Raw genomic sequence first — 20,925 nt, forward strand, 5'->3', positions numbered from 1 at the left:
CCCTAACGGGGGGGGGGGAGAGTTGGAGGAGCACATCAGAAGGAGCTCATAAAAGTTTGTTAGCATGGTTTCGGTCAGACAGCAGAGAAAGCAATAACACACATTCCACAGCTGGTGAAAATGTGGAAACTTGGAGCTACGGTAGAAGGCAGGTCATTTGGTCAGAGTAACTAGTCCCAGTGGAGTTAATGTGTAACAGAACTCTCTGTTCCCTGCATCTGAAAACCAGCGGAATAGAAGAAGGAAAAATCTTTTTTAACTCCAGATGGAATTTCAACCAGGTTTCTTCCCATAATTTTAATGGATATGGGAAAGTGTATTCTTTTTATTTTTCTATAAAGCCCCCTTTACCATACCTGAAACAAAATTCCCAAATTTGTCAGAACAGTGTGATTTGTTTCATTTATGGATAAATTAGAAGATTTACTTGATGCTGTTTTGTTTCTTTTGTATAAAATACAGAAGGCATTATATTTGTTTACACTATGGTTGAATTAACTCTGTATCATCCATTGGTTGTGCTGTTCAAGTTATTATAATATCCTAAGAGCAATTAAATTATATAAATCCATAATACAATAATAATCTGATTTCTTTTCTGTGTCTGAAGGTATTCTTTCTTTCATTGTTTTTAATTATTACCCGTCACTGAGGTGGTGTACACTACAATTTCAGGTTTTCTGCTCTACATGTCTCCAACTTTGAAATCCTGGGGTGATTTTATCCGGATGTGCTAGTCCCTGGCTTGTTTTTCAGACTCAGCAGTTAAGTATTGTTACAGTTTACCCAACTTCCCTCCACTAACACTGCTGCTTTACAAATGAAGGTTGTTCTTTTGATCTCTACTGTCTGGAAATAATTTTTATGGCTAATTGAGACCTCATTAAAAACGTTGTTGTTTTTAATTAAGTCTTCTAGTGGCAACTGAACAGCCAGGGAAAGGTTTCAGGAAAGTGAATCTAGGACTCTCCCGTGTGGATATATGGTAAATGTTCCCAGAAAATGGAAAATGATGCCCTTTCTATTGAATACTGTGTGCCATATAAAATATTCCCAGCTCAGCATGGATTGATCTTTTACAAAGACTCCTATCCATGATTTTGTCTGATTAAAACCCTTTACAAAATCAGCAACCTATTACTTGCTGAATGGTATTTTGAGTCATGGGTTTTCATTTTGTTTTGGGAAAGGAAGACTCCAAGATGTGGATTGTCACACATTATTATTATTATTATTATTATTATTATTATTATTATTATTATTATTATTACTACTACTACTACTACTAATACTTATGCCTATATATAGAGCTTTTCTGGACACTCCACTCAAAGCAATTTACAGGTAATGGGGACTCCCCTCCACCAATGTGTAACACCCAATGACAGCAAAGGTGCACCAGTACACTCACCACACACCAGGTAGTTGTGGGGAGGAGAGGAAAGTAATGAAGCCAATTGATAGATGGTGATTAGTAGGTGGCCATTATTGGTAAATACCATTGGGACACATGGCCAGGTTGTTAAGGTAACAGATCTACACTTTTTAAGAAATGCTCAGGAGTTTTTAATATCCACAGAGAGTCAGGTTTTACATCTCATCTGAAGGACAGCGCCTTTTTACAGTATACCGTCACCCTTACTATACTGGGGCATTAGGACCCACACAGATCACATGGTGAGCTCTCTCCACTGGTCCCACTAACACCTCTTCCAGCAGCAGCCTTAGCTTTTCCAGGAGGTCTCCCATCCAGGTACTGACCAGGCTCACACTTCTTTAGCTTCGGTTGTGAGTTGCAGGATGCTATAGCTGCTGGCTATAAATGTGTATATATAATGTGTGCATATAGGTTTTATTTATGAGTAAATATAATATATTTTTAAGTTTTACAAAAGTTGTGCTAACATGTTTTAAGAAACAAAATCTGAATTCCTCCATAATTTTTCTGGCCATTTCTTGGTTTAGAAAGGTTTTAGCTCATGCTTTTAAGAGACATATAATAAGAAAATGAATTAAAACCTAAATATTTGGCAAATTCTATAAAGCCTGAACAATGCAGGCTATGTTTTAGCTGTATCCACCAACAGAAACCACCGACTACCAGAAGCAAGCACTATAGTAGGTAGGCTCTATTTACTTTTAAATAAGCAATCACTTTGCTGAGAAAGCACTTTCCTGAAACAGCCACATTGAAGCTTTGTTTTTAATAGGGGCTCTTGAATTACAATGTGTCACCAAGCACTGTAGTTACAAACTTCTGCTTGTGTAAGAACTTGCATTTTTGTCCATGAGTAATTATGATGGGTGGGAATAAAATGTGAAAGACAGTGGCTTAAAGGAACTGAAGGTGTTGTTCGCACAAATCTCTTGTTCCCTGGAAATAGAATGGTACCAAACACTAGTGACATACCTGTACACTTTCTGTATAGATGTTACTAGTGAATATAAGTGAATGGTCTCACAGCCTACACAAACTGATTTCTGCCTATAGGACATCAATCAATTGCCATAGAGAATACTTAAGCTGAAAAAGGAACAATAGGTCTTTATTTGGGTCACTAATATTAGTTTAAACAAGCTTCTAAAATCTTGAATAACTTGGAACAAAGTTTTCTGTTTCAGAGATTTTCTCCTTGTCATTTTCTATATTTACAATTAAAATTTATAATGAACAATTCCTGTCAACCAACAAACCCACACAGTATCAGGAAGTGGTTTGTGAGGAGGGTAAGGGAAATAATGACAATATCAAAGATTTTTGAAAATGCACAACATACTGTACCACTCCAGTAATGTAGTATGTAATGCTCTGAAGTAAAAGGAATACAATTCTCTACACACAGAGCAACCCATCACATTTAATTACATTTTAAAACAACCAGAGCTGTATTCAATTCAGCACTGTAGTTTTGCCAGCGCTATATTCAATATCTGGATCACTGAAAACCAGTTCTATTTTGTGTGTTTATCAAAATAGACTGGGACTGAACCTTAAAAGAAAAGTCAATAGAAATAAACTAGCCTTAAAAATACAAACTAAATAATAACCACCAAAATTATGATTTATAATAAGATATTTGTAAGCACTTTTATTCTTAAGTGTCAACAGTAATGTTTCAATTATATATTTTGTAATTTGAAGTTTTGGCTGAGCATCATCTTCCAACAACAGGCTGTTAAGGCAGAGTTAAGTGTTTTGGTCCTGATTTCTAAAAACTAAAACATATGATTCGAAAGTTTATCAATTCTAGACATTTGTGAGACTCTAAACAAAGACTGCAGATTGATATGAAGGCTGACAGTTTGTGTAAATAACGGACTACTGACTCCAGACAACTTCAAGAGCGATTCTATTTTAATTTCATTCAATGCATTTTCCATGATGCAATATCTCTTCCTCTGCTTGTAAGTAGCCCTAGGCTTTGGGTATCAAAGTAGAATTTTTCTTAAATATTTTTTTATAAGAACTTAAAAAATACAAAGTACTTTTTGATCAAATGAATAATTAAAAAAAAAATATTATTGAAAAATTCTACTTTGATACCCCATATTATTTGAATCCCCCGCTTTTCTGAATTCTGTGTCAAATGTGCTGCAATGTATCAGGTTTATGAAAAATCATCAGGGTTTTGGATATGGATCTCAAATCCATACAAATTCTGTTCCTTAGAGTGGAAGAAAACTAAATATTCCTGATCATCTCCCCAGAGCAGAAATAGAGGATAACAGTGATTGTGATATAATAAGTTTCATGAAGCATTTAGGACTGTTTTTCCCTAATGTTTTTCTTTCCATTTCTCCATTACATAAACATTTTTCTGATTCTTTATGGACAAATTGATCTGCCATTGAAATGACACTGCTGTCTGATAATTCCCCTGTAAACCTAGTTGTCACAGTACAGTACGTGCTGATGAAGCTAAGCTAGGAAGAACTGCTGTATAGTTGTCTTCCTTTTCAAAATACTGTAAATGAAAACTTTTACAATTTGTGGAACTGAGCATTCACTGCAATCAGAGTTTTTTAGGTATACCTTAACAAACATAATATCTCTAATTCCACAGTCTTGCACTGTACATGGTTAATTTATTTGCTGAATGCAGCTTTGTTCCACAATAGTGGGCTGTTTGGTGTTTTGTCAGTGACAAATCATAATGTAACCCTTAAAACAGGCAAACCACCAAACCAGTCTAAGGCAGGAAATCTCAAAATGAAATACAGGCAAACCCATGTCTGACAGTCGGTGGCACCAAGTCTAGAAAGACATACAGTATTTAAACATTCATCACTTGGAGGAAAGCAATACATACTCCAATGTATTATTTTCACGCTGTTACATTTTACCATGACTCTGTAAAATGTACTGTAACCTGAAATTAATTCTAAAAATCATTCTGTGGGTTTGTATGCTGAGGGAAATCACCTCCTCAGCATATTTAAGATTATTTGGCTGATTAGTTTTGTATAATCAGTATAACAAAAGCTGAATGACTTAATAAGTAATACCTTAGATCATTAAGTATTGTTTCTGGCGATAGTAAAAAAAGAAGTCCTATTTAAGATTTTTAGAGCTTGTTTAAAATGTAGCATTGTTTTTCCTTTAATTCCAATGTTTGTGAGTTGTGCATTAACAAAAATGTTACCACAGTTACATCACAGTGGATGACTATTTAAAAATCTCCAAAATCTATCAATGTTCAGGAGTTAACCACATCAGGGTACTTTGTGGTTACAATATATGCCATGAGACTGCCACTCCAGCTCTCCTCTCCAATCTGCCAAAGTTAATTTAAGACAGGATTGCATGTTTGCTTTAATGGTTTCAATCTGTCTCTTCTCTGTGTCGCAGATATGCTTGTTGTCATTCTAGGTTGCACAGTTCCTACTGTCATGTGTCATGTCTTTTATAGCATCTGTGTGGGAAGAGTTCTGCATTTTTAATAGCTATGCCATCACATCTGGGAAGAGTTACTGACACGTCAAATGCAGATATGGGTGTGAATGGTATTTTTCACATTTCAAATTATCTCCTTATATAGGCTACCTCTATCATTAACATTGTAGGTTTTCCACCTTCAAAAGATTTTGAAATTAATGAAGTTTTGCTCCACACAGAAATAAACATGTTATAAGCAGCAAAATATGATTTCAGTGAACAAAGCAGCACTCAGTAAATAATTAAGTATGATTGATTTACCCAATTGTAATGGTACTGATGATTAGACTACACATACTGTACTTAGAAACTAGAAAACCAGATTGATGGAGATTGCCAGATTATCTCTTTCTGACAGCACTGCTAATACAATATCTTGATCCCTCTCATTGCTTCAACTATTTTCCCCAATCAAATCTAGGATCATACTTTAATTTTCCATGTATTTTTTAAACAGAAAAAGCAGTGCTTCATGTCAAGGGAAGTAGGCCTTAAAATTAATCTCTGTCACATTTTGATGTTTGGTTTGTAAAGCTACCATGTTTAAGAGAAAAGAGCCTTCTATAGTCTTCTGCCCTTATTAACAGCAGCACTGACTATGTAGTGCATATCGAAAAGTCCACAGTGTGCGTTCTGAGTACTGTATGTGAAAACTAAAACCTTGAACCACAGAGTTTCCTCTGCTGAGAGAGCTGTGACCTGTTTTCCATTAAGCAGAAATCCTCCTTGATAAACTCTCATAGAATTTTTGCTGACAAGGGGGAAAATATAATTGCAATTTATACTGTAGTTGTGGACAAAATCCTGCACACTCTTCTATCTATTGAATTCAGACTTCTTCAGTCCACAATGACACACTGTAGAAGTTTAACATTCCAAAGCCCAAAAAAAGATCATAAGAAGAAGAAAAAAGATGTTGTCAACTTTTCAAAATGAATAAATATACTTCACAATTGGATCTTTAAATTATACTTTTTCTTCCATGTTATCATGCAGTATGGCAAGGGCAATTACTGTATGTTGCAGTGACCATTATCTTGGGAAATATGCCTTAACTAACAATGTTTTGTATTTGAATTTTTACATATCACAATTGTGTGTACTTTAGAACTGTAATTACAACACAAGTAAAACCATATGTGGAATGAGCTTTAGATATGATTGGGGGGGGGGGGTCAGTTCTTTGTAATGACTTGAGAAGCTACTGTGGGGGAAAAGAAAATGTTTCGCAATAGCTCTAAGATGGTATTTTATACTATTCATTCAAAAATGAAGTGGATTGTTGGAAAAAGAGTTCCAAACACAGAGAAAGCAAGAGAATTTGCAGCTGATGTGATAAGTTGAGGTTACAAAAGCAAGACATCAACATATGTATAGCAAGTTGGGTGGAGCTCCCTGAAACTGCACTACAGTTTGCAATTAAAAATGTTTGAGTCAGGAAATGGCTTCAATGTGCATCGGAGTTTGGGCAAAGACAGAAATATCATGCCAAGAAAACATTACAGATTTATTAAGCTTTTCTGTTAGATCAAGATTTTAAAGGTATTTTTATGTTTATATTTTCTTTTGGTGTGCTAAGTAATGGGGAAATTTGCTACTTGTCCAGTTTCTTTTCTTTTCTCCACAGCCAAACATTGTTTCTTCTTTCTGTTTTTCAGTATGGAACTAACCTTGTTACTACTTAATTCTTTGCAGTCAATGATAAGCCTCTGGGAAAATATGTGAATGAACTGCTTAGCTAAGTCATCACATCAGTGTGTACTGTATGTTACAAACACAGCAGATCAAAATGAACAAAAGAAGCACAAAATGTAAAAGTGACTCAAAAAAATTACTACTGCTGCTCTGAGAAGATATTAAATAAATATCATGGTCAAATCACTTTAAATAAGGTAGCTACAGGTAGCTGTAGCTGCTACATAATACAGGGAGATCTCTATTAGTTACAGCTGCAAAAGATCACTAGGAATTAGCATTAGATAACCTATAGATTTGATTCACACCCAGAGCTATCTTTATATCTGTTCTGCCTTTCAACTACTATCCTTCAAGGGAAAATTCCAATCCAGAAGCCCCATTATACTGTATATTTATTTAGTTATCCAAACCATATGTGTCAGTCTTAAAAACAGTCCAGTATTAAAACTCTACACTGCACATTGTTTAGCTTCTTAAAAAAACACTTTCATGTGAAATATAAAAATGTTCTGGTGCTCTAATAAACACAAGGGCCAAGGCAATAAATTGCAGATTAGTCATTTTTATGTGACCAGAGATTACAATAATTCTAATTTGCTATCATTCTAATAACAAAAATACAAATTAAATAAGGAGCAAAGGGTTGACATAATTCTTGAATTATATTGACTTAATATTGGATTATATTTATCAATGTGGAATCATGGACAGAAATCAAATTCAACTTCACTTTTACCTTTTTATGGGAGGAAATGATCTTGACCCGGAAGTTAAAATGCTCATTGAATTAGTCCTTATTATAACCTAAACGGTTTTTATTTCTCATGCTGTGTCTGATAATGAATCCCAGGGATTCCTAAAAAGTAGTTTTGATCTCCCTCTACCTTTTAAATTCAAATGGAAAATGATCTTGGTTGAGTCACTTACAAATTATGCCAGGACCTGACCTTTTAAACCAGAAGGTTCCTGGGTTAATCTAACAATTACCACAGTCAAAACTAATCTAAAAGTAGTACTTGTTGTCAGTGTATGAAAGGAGGGAGATTACTCTTAATCTCTGTTCAAATGTGTGAGAAATGAAGTATATGTAGGTAAGCTGTGTAGTTCATCCTGTTTTCCCCATTAAATTTACCCCACATACTTCATTTTTACTCCAAATTAAGATCTTCTAGCTCCTATAAGTTGTCATCTTACTGAAGTTTTATATAGTGATTATATGGTGAGTGGATACTCTTGCATAATGAATATATATAAATATTTTGTCATCATGATACATGCTTCAAAAAATTAATATTTTTCATCTCCTTCTCAAGTGTTAAATTACTTTGGCTTTGATTCTGCTTTGCTTTGCAGAAAATAGTTGCCTTTTTTTCTCCACTCATAAATTTCTTTCTTCCTCTTTTTTTTTCAGCACTCAAATAGCTACCAGATGTGAATGCATTCTCTCCAAGTTACCATAGCAACAGGGAGATCTCATTAGGCTTCTGGGCCTAGGTTGCTGGCTGGCTTACAGGCCTGGTCTTAGGGCCTAGTTGTTTCTTAGTCCTGGCACTTGATTACAGGCCAGGGTCCAGGATATGTTTAACTTGGCACTCAACAAGTAATTTCAGTTACTTTTTTTCATTTTTTTCAGCAAACATTATACCACCATATCTGGATGAAATGAAGCCGTCATGTATAGTTTCTTTGTTTCTTTCTCTCATTTGACATTTGTTTAATAAGGTTCCAACCAGCAGCGGAAAACCTATTTTTAATTGACTGTAGCTTTGATATTGACCTACTGTTGAACTCTTATTCTCCTTAGACAGCCTATGTGGTACCTGATCTGGAAATACAAAGGCCAAGTTCAGGCATATAAATAGGTGCTGAGGAGGCATACTTCTTTTTAAAAAGTTACAACAAACAAATTAAAAAAAACAAAATGTCCTAATATCATTTTTGTTACATCACTGAAAAAAGTATTCGGTAGTAGAACAATTCTTTGTGTTGCATGCTTGGAAATGCATTATGTCTCTTTTCTCTCTCATTCTCCTTGTTATTATAGGAAATGGTCCCTACAGATTTGAATTACGAATTAGTATGTTTGTTACAGATGGGAAGTGTAGTTATAAATTAATAATTAATAAAATGGCCTTCTTGGAGCTTCAGAGATATCATAAGCTATATGGACACTTTTGTGAAATACAGTTCGGATATCAGCATTTCAATAGGAGTTCCCAAAGGGTGGTCTTTTGTTTTTCTGTAAAGGCAAAATTTCATTCTCTTAAAAACTTAAATTTCCTTGTGGTGGTAGAATTCCAGGAAAACATTTCTGTGTCAGAATAGTGAAAGTTAATAAAATGTAAACATACTATAAAGGGAATGTTTGCACACTGTGTATATTTCTACAAAATAAATTCTTCTGTTGTTTTTCTTAGGGCGACTAGACATAAAAGATACCACACTTAATAGTAACCTGTCATATTGCACTAAGAGGGTATACCACTATAAACAGTGGAATATTCAGTTTAATTTTCCATTCTGTAAAGGAGAAGTAACATCATATAATGATTCTTACTTTTAAAGGAACGAAGAAACACCTGACACTTAGCACAGATTTATCAAGTTTTAAAGATTCCTTTCTACATTGTTATCCTTAACCCTTTTTGAGTTATAATAGGTCTGTTACATTGACCTCTGTGTCACATCTGGGATTTGCCTGAGCAAGGAGCTACAGAGGACATTTCATTTGTTTAGTCTGTGCAGAAACAGTAATTGGAGCATCATGTCAGCAGAGAAATGCTCCAAGGTCTGGATTCAATTAGTAACCACATGATCCACATTTTCTATTTCTTTTACTGCTATGCCCCCTTTTTCCCCCTAAAGAGTACAAATATTCAGCACATGATACATTAACTTCAGGGCCCATTGCACAGTGCTCTGACTGTTAGGCCATGAATAGGCCTCTTGTCCTGAAGTGAAACCCAGCAGTGGGTCCCTGGCTCTAGTTTCTTTCACTGGTTCGATCTGAGCACAGCAACCCCTGGTTAAATTGATAGTCTTGTTTCTGAAAGGGCAGCCAGGAGTATCATGAAAGAGTAAAAAAGCAATATGAAGACAACAATTTTCCCCCCAAACTTGTGACTGGTGCAGGAGCCATGTGTCAACAAAACCAACTCCTGAAAATCACACACATCAATGTGAACGAAATTAACGTTAAAATATATCAAACTACAACGTTTACTATGGGAGATCTCCAGGGAATCTATGGTTATTACTGGAAGTGGTGTTAGTGGGACCAGCGGGGGGCTCCCACTAACTACTGCACTAAGTGCTGCGGTCTGTGTGGGTCCTAATGCCCCAGAATAGTGGCGGTGACACTATACTGTAGTGGACGCCGTCTTTCGGATGGGACGTTAAACCGAGGTCCTGACTTTCAGTGGTCATTAAAGATCCCCGGGTATTTCTCGATAAGAGTAGGGAGTTATCCTGGTGTCCGGGCCAAATCTCCCCCCTCGGCCTTTACCTCCAAATTGTCCCCGTGTATGATTGGCGACACTGTATGGTATAGAGCAGTTTGGCAAATGACATGGCATGATGACAATGTTTACTTAACATGGAATTCCTTTTGTAAAGGGGTGACCATTTCTTTACTTCATTCCTTAGTTATTTTTTTAAATTTGCAAATAGAACCCAGTCCCAAACCACTCTTTCACCCAAGTCTGTCACAGTCAGTCATGAGAAATTCAATGAGTATGAAATTTTATTTAATTAAAAAACAAACCACAAAATCACACCAAAAACAAAACAGACAAACAAAAACCTTGTTTGACGCCCTGCTAGAGCACTATGCGGCCTGTTAATAAAAAACAGGCTTGGGCCAGTCAGACTTGAAATGAACCTATAAGACAGGTAATTATTCTTAAATGTTGTCTGTTATTTTGCTGCACCACTGTTTGTATGTTTCATTAATTGAAATAAAAAAAGTTTCTTTGTGGTAGTGATAAGTTAGACTTAGAGGAAAAGGGGTTTATGTGGAATTTACTTCTAAGGTCAAAAAGGGACCTATTCTGAAACCTGAAGAAAATGCTTATCACCACTTTTACAAACAAGATCTGTGTCTCATATAGTAGCTATTGCATCACTTAAATTTAACAATTGCAAGAAAAAATATATGAGCAAGACTAATGAACTCCCCAGTGAAAATTCGTTGTGGTAAACAATAATACATGTCCAAAATGCAAATTAGCCAATACAATATGAAAGCCAGTTCATTGACAACAATAAAATAACAAGAAATAGCAAATATTCCATATTAATAAGCACTGCTTATGCACATTTACAATAATACTGTTAACACAAAGGACTTCTTTACAAATAGAAAAATATGAAAGCTCGTAATTTAGAAACCAGCTGTACCATTAAACAACAACAAAGACAACAATGACAAGTAGGAAAAACCAGCATTCAAATGGTCTGAAAGTCAAGAGGCCTGAACAGGACAAATGCATCTCAACGCCTGTATATTTACACTCTCTGCAGGTACGGTGCTGACATACACTTGGCAAAAACAGATTTCTAACATCATGAAAATATTTCATTTTACTGAACCATTTTGTTCATATGGAGAACACTCAGAGCTCAGCCCCTTCAACTTGAAAGACTCCCTGTCCTAACTAGTGTCTGTTAGCAGAACTAATCTGAAAATCTGTATCATCTGTTGTCTGACATCAGGTAAACCCTGGGCATAATAACTTGAGCTGATTATTTTCCTCAAGGCCTTTAGTACCCAAGCTCTGCTTGAAGAGAAAATTATTCAACAGCTAATCATGCACCAAAATTCAAGTCCTAGGCCACGCTGGGTAGTGTAACAGTCAAGGCTCTGGACTCATAGCTAGAGAGTTGTGGGTTCAAATCCCAGGTAAAGGGATACTTCCTAAAGGAAGGTTCTTCACTCATATTGTTCCAGTAGAATGCCCAGATGTAAAAATACATGCAAGGGTAAATTGCTTTGGATAAAATTGTCAGTCAAATAATCTAATAGTAGACAGACACCATCTTGGTGAGGGAGGCATTCAGAGGGGCTTCACTTTGACACTGGCACACATAAAATCCTTCCATGTTAATATAATGTGCAGATCATAAACTACAATGTGGAACAGTAGCAGTTCTTTTTATGTCTCCAAAACACAAAATGGGGACAAGAGCTGTTGAGGCACGCACACTAATTCCCACACCAGGGATGGTGGTTCATTATTTACCTGGGAGCCTTCCACTCCAGCTATGTTAACATGCAGCAGTTCATTCAGAGCACAGCTTTCAGTAGGTGTAATAAAATGCAACAAATAAACTCTTCATATCCAGCACACCCCAATATACACGAATATATCACTACTGGCATTATTTAGTTGGCAAACAATTTCAAATACTCAACCTGTCAGGGTTCAAATTTAACTACTAGACAACCACAGTACAGTCCACCAATATTCTGTCTTTCACCTTGACAATGACATAGTTTAGATTGTTTTGTGTGGATTTCTGGGTCTACTTTGGTATTTTTGAGTCTTTGCTATTGGTAACTGCTTTGGTATTTTTTGGGAGAAAGGTACATTAACAACTGTACTGCAATATCAGAATTTACCATGTGAAACAGCATTTCAACGCCTTTCTTATCACCAAGACAAAGGTAGTGATTTCAATCTCTGAAAACAAAGATCTATTTTAAATTCATGGTTGATTGTTTTATGCTGATAAGTGACATTTTAGTTTTTTGGTCAATTTCCAATAATGGTGAAATGAGTCAACAGATCAAAAGAGACAGCATTCTTAACTTTGGCTTTAACTCGCCTGGCTGAGGAAAAGACAGTACTAGTCAGAGATCAGGGCTGTCACATCCATTCCAAAAAGTTCCTAAAACCCAGATGCAGATTTTAAACACTGAGTTAAGAGAAAGTTGGTTGAACTGTGCCTTCTCTGGAACGTAGTAGAATGTGTGTTTAACATGGAAAGAATAAAAAAGCGTGTATGATGCAAGTCTGATTAGATTCGGAAACAGTGCATGAGAAGCCCCTATACCACAGGTGACATAATGCAAGTCAGCAAATACGTGACAGCAGTATGGTCTAGTAGCAGTACTAGTTAGAATAGATGAAAAAGTATTCTGAGCTAAATATTGGGAAAGAGAAGGAATATCAGATACGTCTTCGACTGGAATCTTTAGGAGGGGATAGAGTTGAGGGCCAATATATGACCAGTTGGACACCAACTAAAGGGGGGGGGGGGCGGTATACGATATAGGCTGGGGCCATAGGTGCAGTGCACTGGACACTAGACCAGAATTGTAGAAGGGGGGGGGAGGGGGGTCGGAAACCAGAGTGGGTGAGATTAGGAAAAGAGAGAGGGGAGGGGGACAACACTGTCAAAGTTGTTTCCTTTTTCTGTAAGGCTTGCTTACATTAGGAGTCCTTATAGAAAAACTCAGATGGGATGGTGGATGCAGCGATGCTTCTTTTCAACGGAGGGCTGAGGCTGAAGTATTAAAAAAAACAGCTCTAGTCTTGAATGAACATAATGAAGGTAAGACATGCTAAATGTGAAACACCAAGTGCTAGAAAAGATGCAGACAGCCAGGGAGCTTTATGTGTAGGAAAGTGGAAGTGTGAGAAGGTATTTCCATTTTCCAGCTTGAACTGTTCATAAACAGCTGTAACTTTCCAAACATCTTATTACGTAGTTCAGGTGGGTAGCTGCGTCAGCATGCGTAGGCTGCAAAGGAACAAGTAATAGGTTTATTCCGGTGAAGAAGGCTCCACGGCCGACACGTTGTGTTCTCTTTCTTCTTTTTTTCAGCATGGAATAAACCTATTACTTGTTCCTTTGCATCTTATTACGTAGCAAACTGCAGCTGTTTCTTGTACCTTAGGGCCATTGTTACATTGTCCCTCAAATAATGTTCTGTTGTAGAGTATAAGTAAAATCCATTTCAAAACTATACTGCTATTTTGCTTAGATTTGTACCTGTAAAATCTCACAATTACTTTAAAAGCATGGGGATTTTTTCAGAAGCACAAATATGAAAACCACCCTGTAAGTGTTTTGTAACAGTTACAAATGTTAAATACCAATGAGGGCAAGAACGATATTAGCATTATGAAGTAAATCTACTTCAACACGCAGCCGTTGACTTCTTAAGTTCAAATCTTTGAAGGACTTTGGAATCAAAATAATAGCTAACTTTCTGAGATAGCAAATTTGTGCTTGTTCAAAAGCCCAGAGTATCTAGGAGACTGGAACACAATCTTTATAATAAAGATTGAACACGCCATTTTAGTACTTTCTTTTTAGTACCGTTCAGAATCAAAATATTGGCTACTTTACTTGCACATTAGTTATGTATTAAATACTATACTTCAAAACCAGCATCACCTGGAGTATATTAAATACACATATACAAAAATAAGATGCAGAAAAACAGTGAAAGACTGCTTTCTGAATTTCTTTTACTATCCTCAGAAAAAATCAGAATATCTTATGTTGCTTGTTATAACAGAAAATACTAAAAACACTGCATGTTTACAACTACAGCAACATAAAAAACTGCATAAAGTCCAGATAATACTGAATGGCCCATAGTCTGTCTTAGCATTTCAGTACTCCAAAGTCTGATATTAGAAGTTTAACCTTTTCTGTTCTGCAGGAAGTACTGCGTGCAACATTTGGTCCATTCCATAAAATCTTGAAAGCAAGTAAATTCACTCCCATAATATTTATTCATAATAACTGAACAGCTGTTTTTTTCTTTGGTTATTTAATTTTGGTAGGTATAATAGTTGTCCTTTCCATTAGGAATGGAAACCCTGGTAGTTTTCCTTAAACTGTGCTCTTTTCATTTCACTGTCAGAGGTGGCATTATTGCCGTCTTCGGGTGAGACTTAGATTCAGAGTCTAAAGTTCCTTCCTTTCCTTTCTTCCTTGGAGGTTTTTTGATGGGCGTCTTCCTTGGTGTTGGGTCTCCTGGCTCTTGTCTCAAGTTATCAGACTCCTGTTTTTCAAGGGTTTTTGTCTCAGGCGACAAAGTTTCTGAAACAGGGGCTACCATTTTTTGCAAGCTGTTAGACGTGGACAACAGAGGCTTACTGGAATTCTGGTTGACCGCAGCTGCTGAGCGTTTGGCCTTCTGTGGAGGGGTGGGTTTCTCTCTGTGTGCCTGCGGAGTGGACAAGCCATTCTGCTTTGCAAAACCTTCACTTCGGTTAATGCTTTGAGTCTTCTCCTTCAGTTGTGCGGCCAGCAAAGTGGCTGCTTCTGAATTCATGTGAGGATGGATCACTTCACGTGACTTCCTGGGGCTTTTTGGCTCCTCTTTTGCATCGCTGCCTTTTTTGTCAACGTGGAAGTTACCAATCTTCTTTAATGCATTCTGAACAGCTCCATTAATGTGTTCCATCTGCTCTTGGCCTGGCCTAGTTTTGTGTGATCTGTGCTTGTTTGGGGAGTTTGCCCCTTCTTTGGCATCTGGAGAACTTTGCTCTTTATGCTTGCTACCTTTCTCCTTGACCCTGCCACTATGCTTCTCCTCACTTTTCCCAAGGTTCTCACTCGAACTTTGCTTCTTCTCCTTGGCATTTGGTGATACTAGACTTTTTTCTGGTGTCTGGCTGGACCCAGAGGTGCCATGGATCCATGACACTTTGGGCTTCGTAGAAGGGTCTGGTGGACGAGGCTTGGTCCTCTCTGGTGATGGAGGTTTGTCAGTGCCTTTGACATCAGAGCTGCCACTGTCTTCATCATCTTTGGATTGCTTGGATAGCCGTGCAATTTTGGCATACAGGGGTTTGGTGGATTCTGAGCCACTGGTGGATCCTTCACTGTCAGAAGACTTCAGCAGAGATGTTTCACTTGTGTCCCCGAGGCACTGTTTACTGGAACCTGTGTCCTTCAGAGAAGTATATTCCCCAGCATCCTCCTCACTGATGGGCGTTGCCATCTTCTCTACTACATTGGGGCTTCCCTTTTCTTTATTCTCTGACACAGATTCTGGATGGAGATTAAAAAGAGCATGCATTTATTAAAGACAGTTATGTATTGCTGTTGTATATCTCATGTTTTGGTGAGCCTGATTAATAATATAGATGTGTGGGTCTGTTTATTCCCTCATTCACCCATTATTTGCTTATCCCGGTTTGTAGGATACAGGAAGCACAGAGCAATGTGAGCCCATGAGCGTTCTCCCCTTGAAAGTGCTGCCTGTCAACAGGGCTCAAGAGAAAGGAAACATTTGAATATCCAAATGAACCTAATCAGCCTGTCTTTGGGGGCAGGAAGGTAACCTGAGCACCTGTTGAAAACTCATCCAAACATGGGGATAACACACACAAACTCCACAGACCTTTGAGGCTGGATTGAAATGCACAAAACCAGGGTTATGAGTATGTTTTTTCTTTAAATTAATTCTTCGGCAGGGACTATTTTCTCTAAATTTGTAAGAGGCTTGGACAGCCTGTAACCCTGTGCCAATAAAGCAAATTACAACCATATCTACATCACATTATCGTTACTTTCTTTATGTGCAGTACATTTCCTTGCCTGGTATACAGTCAAGATAATGCTGTATATCAAGAAGATATTTTACATGGCTTTATCATAAAGTTCTAGACCCAATACAGGAAGTTGAGCCCAGAAATTATGCAACAATCCTAATTTTCTTCGGAAAATAACTGAATAACGCAATCCTCAGTGAAAATTATAGAGTACTATTTTGTGGCTATGCTATGTAGAATTATAGCTCTGGTAGTTGACTGAAAGATTGGTAACTTTTCTACAGATTTCCATGTTTCACATTTAAAAAAAAAACCCAATGAGTCACAGGCTGGAAGTGTGCCATGGGCTGAGCTGGTCCTCAGAACATTTCCTGTTTTTGTTTATACTGCTAATGGGTGTAGTGTTTGAGTAGATAAGAAAGATAAAGAAAATGTTAAAGTCTGCCATTTGAAGCAGGGGTGGCCTTAGTCTCATTTAGGTTTTAGTAATTTCAAATGTTTTTGTATACAACATGGGGTGGCATGGTGTCACAATAGGCAGCACTATTGCCTAACAGCTCCAGGATCGTATGTTTGAATCTGACCTCAACGTTGTGGAATCTGCATGTTCTCCCCATGTTTCCATGGGTTTTTATCCCTTTTCCCTGTGGCCTTTCCAGGGGCACAGCAGGTGCGAGCTTGGTCAGTATTTGAAGGGGAGACCTCCTGGGAAGTTTGCTGCTGGAAGAGGTGTTAGTGGGGCCAGCTGAGGATGGTCAACTTGTGGTCTGTGTGTGTCCTAATGCCCCAGTATGGTGATGGGGACAGTATACTGTAAAACCGAGGCTCTGTGGTCATTAAAAAAGAGGTTATTCTTGAAAAGAGTAGGGGTATAACCCAGGCGTCCTGGCCAAATTTTCCATTGGCCCTTACCAAACATGGCCTCCTAATAATCCCCATCTATGAATTGGCTTCATTACTCTGTTCTCCTCCCCACTGATAGCTGATGTGTGGTGAGCGTGCTGGCGCACTATGGCTGCCGTCGCATCATCCAGGTGGGGCTGCACATTGGTGGTGGTGGAGAGGAGTCCCCATTACCTGTAAAGTGCTTTGAGTGGAGCGTCCAGCAAAGCGCTATATAAGTGTAAGGAATTTTTATTATTATTATTATTATTATTATTATTATTATTATTATTATTATCTTAAGGTGACCCAGTGGACAGGCAGTAAAATAAAGCACTTTAACTGATTCTCCGGACAGTTGAAGCTTATGTAGCTCAGTCCTACTGCCTGACTCACCTTCATGAGGAACACAGTAGACAGGCCCATCATCACTGGTCTCAAAAGAGGAGAAAGAGCCTTGTGATGACCAGGATGGGGAAGGTTGCTCGACCACAGAGGGGGGCTCGATGAAGCTGCAGTTGAATGTATTTTCAGGGTCATGATGTGCCACTGAAATGTAGAAGAATACAAAATCATCATCCATTGTAATAAAAAAAATAAAATACTAAAATGTTTCAGCATTGGCTGTCTCAGAATAATTCACAACACAGGAGTCTCTTATGATCGAATGATGAGTAGGAGTGGCAACTGTAAAAAAATGGAAAATATCAAGGCTGAATCTTGAAATACTGAAATACCAATATTCCATCAGGGCCATCTTATTTAAGAGAAAACGTAAAATTCGTAATTATGTAGTATACACTAACAATACCATGTCTAGTCATTTAGTATTCTCCCTCCTAGGTTACCCTATATTAGTAATTGTTCTTTATTTGTCTTATATGAGACAAAAAAATCTATGAATTTTATTTAGATTTCTGAAAAAAACACAAATAAGAAACAACTGTGCTAAATTCCAAACAGGACAGTACATGTCTAACGTTTCTGCTTGATTTCCTTCTGCTGCTTTGTTCTTGCTAAATCCTTTTGATGTGGATGTTTTATTCTGACCAAAAACGACAGCTGAGGAAGGGCTGTGGTTCGTTTCCCATCAGTTCACAGGCTGAAAGAGGAGGATTTCATTCTGACCACAGAAGACATGCCTGTTTACTTGGCCATGGTCTCGTTTTGTTTTCGAAAACGTTGTGGGGAGATTTTCCGTGACTTCTCTGCTTTAGGTTTGAGATGTCATGTACGTTTACAATAAAAAACGTCAGTCAAATCCTCCCATTTATGAAAGAGAAAATTCTTTTAAAATGTGCTTAGGTTCTGATTACAGTTCACATTTCTAGAAATAATTTAGGTATTCTGCAATGTACAGTATATATGTGATTATATCATACCCTCTTTACAAAAAATATTTTAAAATATCAGAAAATATATATCAGTTATCAAAATATTTCTATGTGAGCTTCCACCACAGAACAAATGACACCAATGCTCTTCATTGTTATACAATGTTGTGATGATTTCTCATGTTCACAGTCCTTCATGATGTCATCCTGTGGGAATCACCTCTCCTCCGACTTTTACAAACTCTTTTGAAACGGTATGTAAGGGGATGTCAGAGGCACAGTTCTAGAGTGAAAGCATAATGCCCCCTTTTACAATGCTTTTTGCCAAGAGTAGGGTATTAACAGGGATGGAACAAAGCCTGATCCATTTACTAGAATTACATTTATTTTGTACATTCCATTCCACAGGATTCCACTTTTCAGATTGAAGGGACCCCATCTCAATCAGTCATGGCATTAGGGCATCCAGCTACAAATCTTTTTTACCTGCTTTTATACCTGGGTTTAACTTTCTTTCCCTGGGTCACTGCCGTTCAGCTACTCTTTAAGTTGTTGAATCACAACAGAGCTCATTTAACACAGCAACTTCATTATATCAATGCATGTGTGCCTTTCCATTTGCCTCTAAAGTATATTTATTGCATTAACAACCTGTAAGATGTTAAAGTGCAACAAAGTGTTACATAGTATTTTTGTCAGATTGTGAGCTTCTCTGCAATGTCTCTGAAATTCTGAAAGCTATAGATTCTGGCAGTTTATGATTTTGCATAAATTGAGCTGTTTCATTCCAGAATTCCACAGGGTCTCTTCTTATCAGACACAGCCACAAGAACAGTCAGCTAAAGCTTAATTTGTTAGAGCTGAGATGGCACACAACCCATGCTATATAAATACTCCAACGAGGTTTAGTAGAGAGGGGCCACTGAAGCCAGAACTAAACAGCACTACAAGACAAAAGGCACAGGCCTGATGAGACCCAGCTGTAGAGTCACTCACAGCTGCACGAAGCTGGACTTTAACAGCAGGTGTCCACATTCGGAAGTGGTTTTGGATGAGTTTTTGAAAGAAGGAAAGTGGATACAGAGAGGTAGAAAATAACACATTCATATTAGTCAATCACAGGAAAAAGATGACAATGAGGAACGGAAGAGAGGTAAAGCTATTACTGGGAGAATGGAATGGCAGCAGCTTAATACGCCAATAAAAAAGAAATTAATGGCTGAAGTTATCAGGAAAAGCGATGGGTATAGAGCAATGAAAGAGACGATCCCAGGAGCAGAGCATTTCCTTTGACCTCCTCCCTTTGTTTCAAACATCTGCTGCCACTGACCCCACAGTGGATAAATCACAGGACTGACGGAGGCTGGGATAAATTTGGCCACTTCCTGTGTTAGGCCCAGAGGCCCCCCTGTGGAATGCGCAGGGTTTGGGATCCCTGTGAGGATAGAGTTTCAAACAACGACGAGTTCAGTTCTGCGGGCAGGCAACGAGGAAAGCAGAGCATCGGGCGGGGGAAAAAAGAGGCACATTCAGCTTTTCCCGTTGAGTACAGAGCGGGACTCAATCGCTGGAGGGATTTTCAACTGGATGTAGCGTAAAACACTGAAATGAGATTATATTAACTAATAGTTTATCCTGGCTCTCTCTTTTCTTCTCCTTTATTGCTTCTATTTTGTCTGCTACAGTTTTCATCTGGTATTCTTTTTAAGAAACGGATAGATCAAAGTCTTAAGTTGATGGTTTTAACTAACTGTATATATATAGTACTCCATGCAACATATACTTAGATGTTTTTGCACAAAAGTACAATTTGTAAATGGTAGACTACAAAAATGCACTACTCAGAACTAATCAGTTACACAACTTCCTGCTGAAAGAGCTCTATATTTAGTATCTGAATGACGAAAAGATTCTTGAATACTTTAAGTAATTAGCTTGTCTCATGGAAAATCTGACCTTTAAGCCCTCACCATGTTATTACGAGGCTATAACGTGTTCTTTCAACTTTCATATGATCTTATACATAGCTAGATTCCTCGGTTTTCACTACACAAAATTAGAGCTCTGACTACAGTCATTCAAATCTGCAATGCTATTCCACGTTTATAATTTTATTGATCAGCTGTATTGTTTAGTAATACTTATCAAAAGAGTCACAAATGGACAGCCATTTCACACTATTAAGAGAGCAGATCCCATAGGCATACACACTCACTGTATGTTCCTAATGTTTTAAGGAAAGTTCATGGAGTTGAGATGAGAGTGACAAGGCATATAAAAACAGTACTGTAGTCATGTTACAATAATGAAATCTGCTGACTAGAACCTGAAAACAGAACATAAAAACATTTACAAATGAGCTGAGATCATTCAGCCCATCAACTGCAAATCATTCAGCTTTTTCTAATCATTTCAGATAGCTGGGATATCTGCTTCAATAACATGGCTAGGTAGCTTGTTCCTGACTCCCACAACCCTCTTGTGAAGCAGTGACTCCTGTTCTAGGTTTAAATGCACTTTCCCACAGTTTCCACTTGTGTTACTGTTGGGCTGACCT

At 37.6% G+C, this 20,925-nt stretch overlaps 1 protein-coding gene across 1 annotated transcript in view; it reads right to left on the minus strand.

Moving 5' to 3' along the window:
- Window positions 1-10,358: 10,358 nt before the first annotated feature.
- The window catches only part of scarf2 (scavenger receptor class F, member 2), a 31,404-nt gene continuing 20,837 nt past the window's right edge, over window positions 10,359-20,925 (minus strand). Inside the window, exons 10-11 of the mRNA XM_015366385.2 lie at window positions 17,431-17,583; window positions 10,359-15,649 (exon numbers count right to left, since the gene is read on the minus strand). Of these exons, the coding sequence (XP_015221871.1) occupies window positions 14,499-15,649; window positions 17,431-17,583 (1,304 nt within the window). The 3' untranslated portion in view covers window positions 10,359-14,498. The remainder of the gene's footprint in view (window positions 15,650-17,430; window positions 17,584-20,925) is intronic.

The sequence above is a fragment of the Lepisosteus oculatus genome, chromosome 22, assembly GCF_040954835.1.
Source record: "Lepisosteus oculatus isolate fLepOcu1 chromosome 22, fLepOcu1.hap2, whole genome shotgun sequence".
Lineage (NCBI taxonomy): Eukaryota > Metazoa > Chordata > Actinopteri > Semionotiformes > Lepisosteidae > Lepisosteus > Lepisosteus oculatus.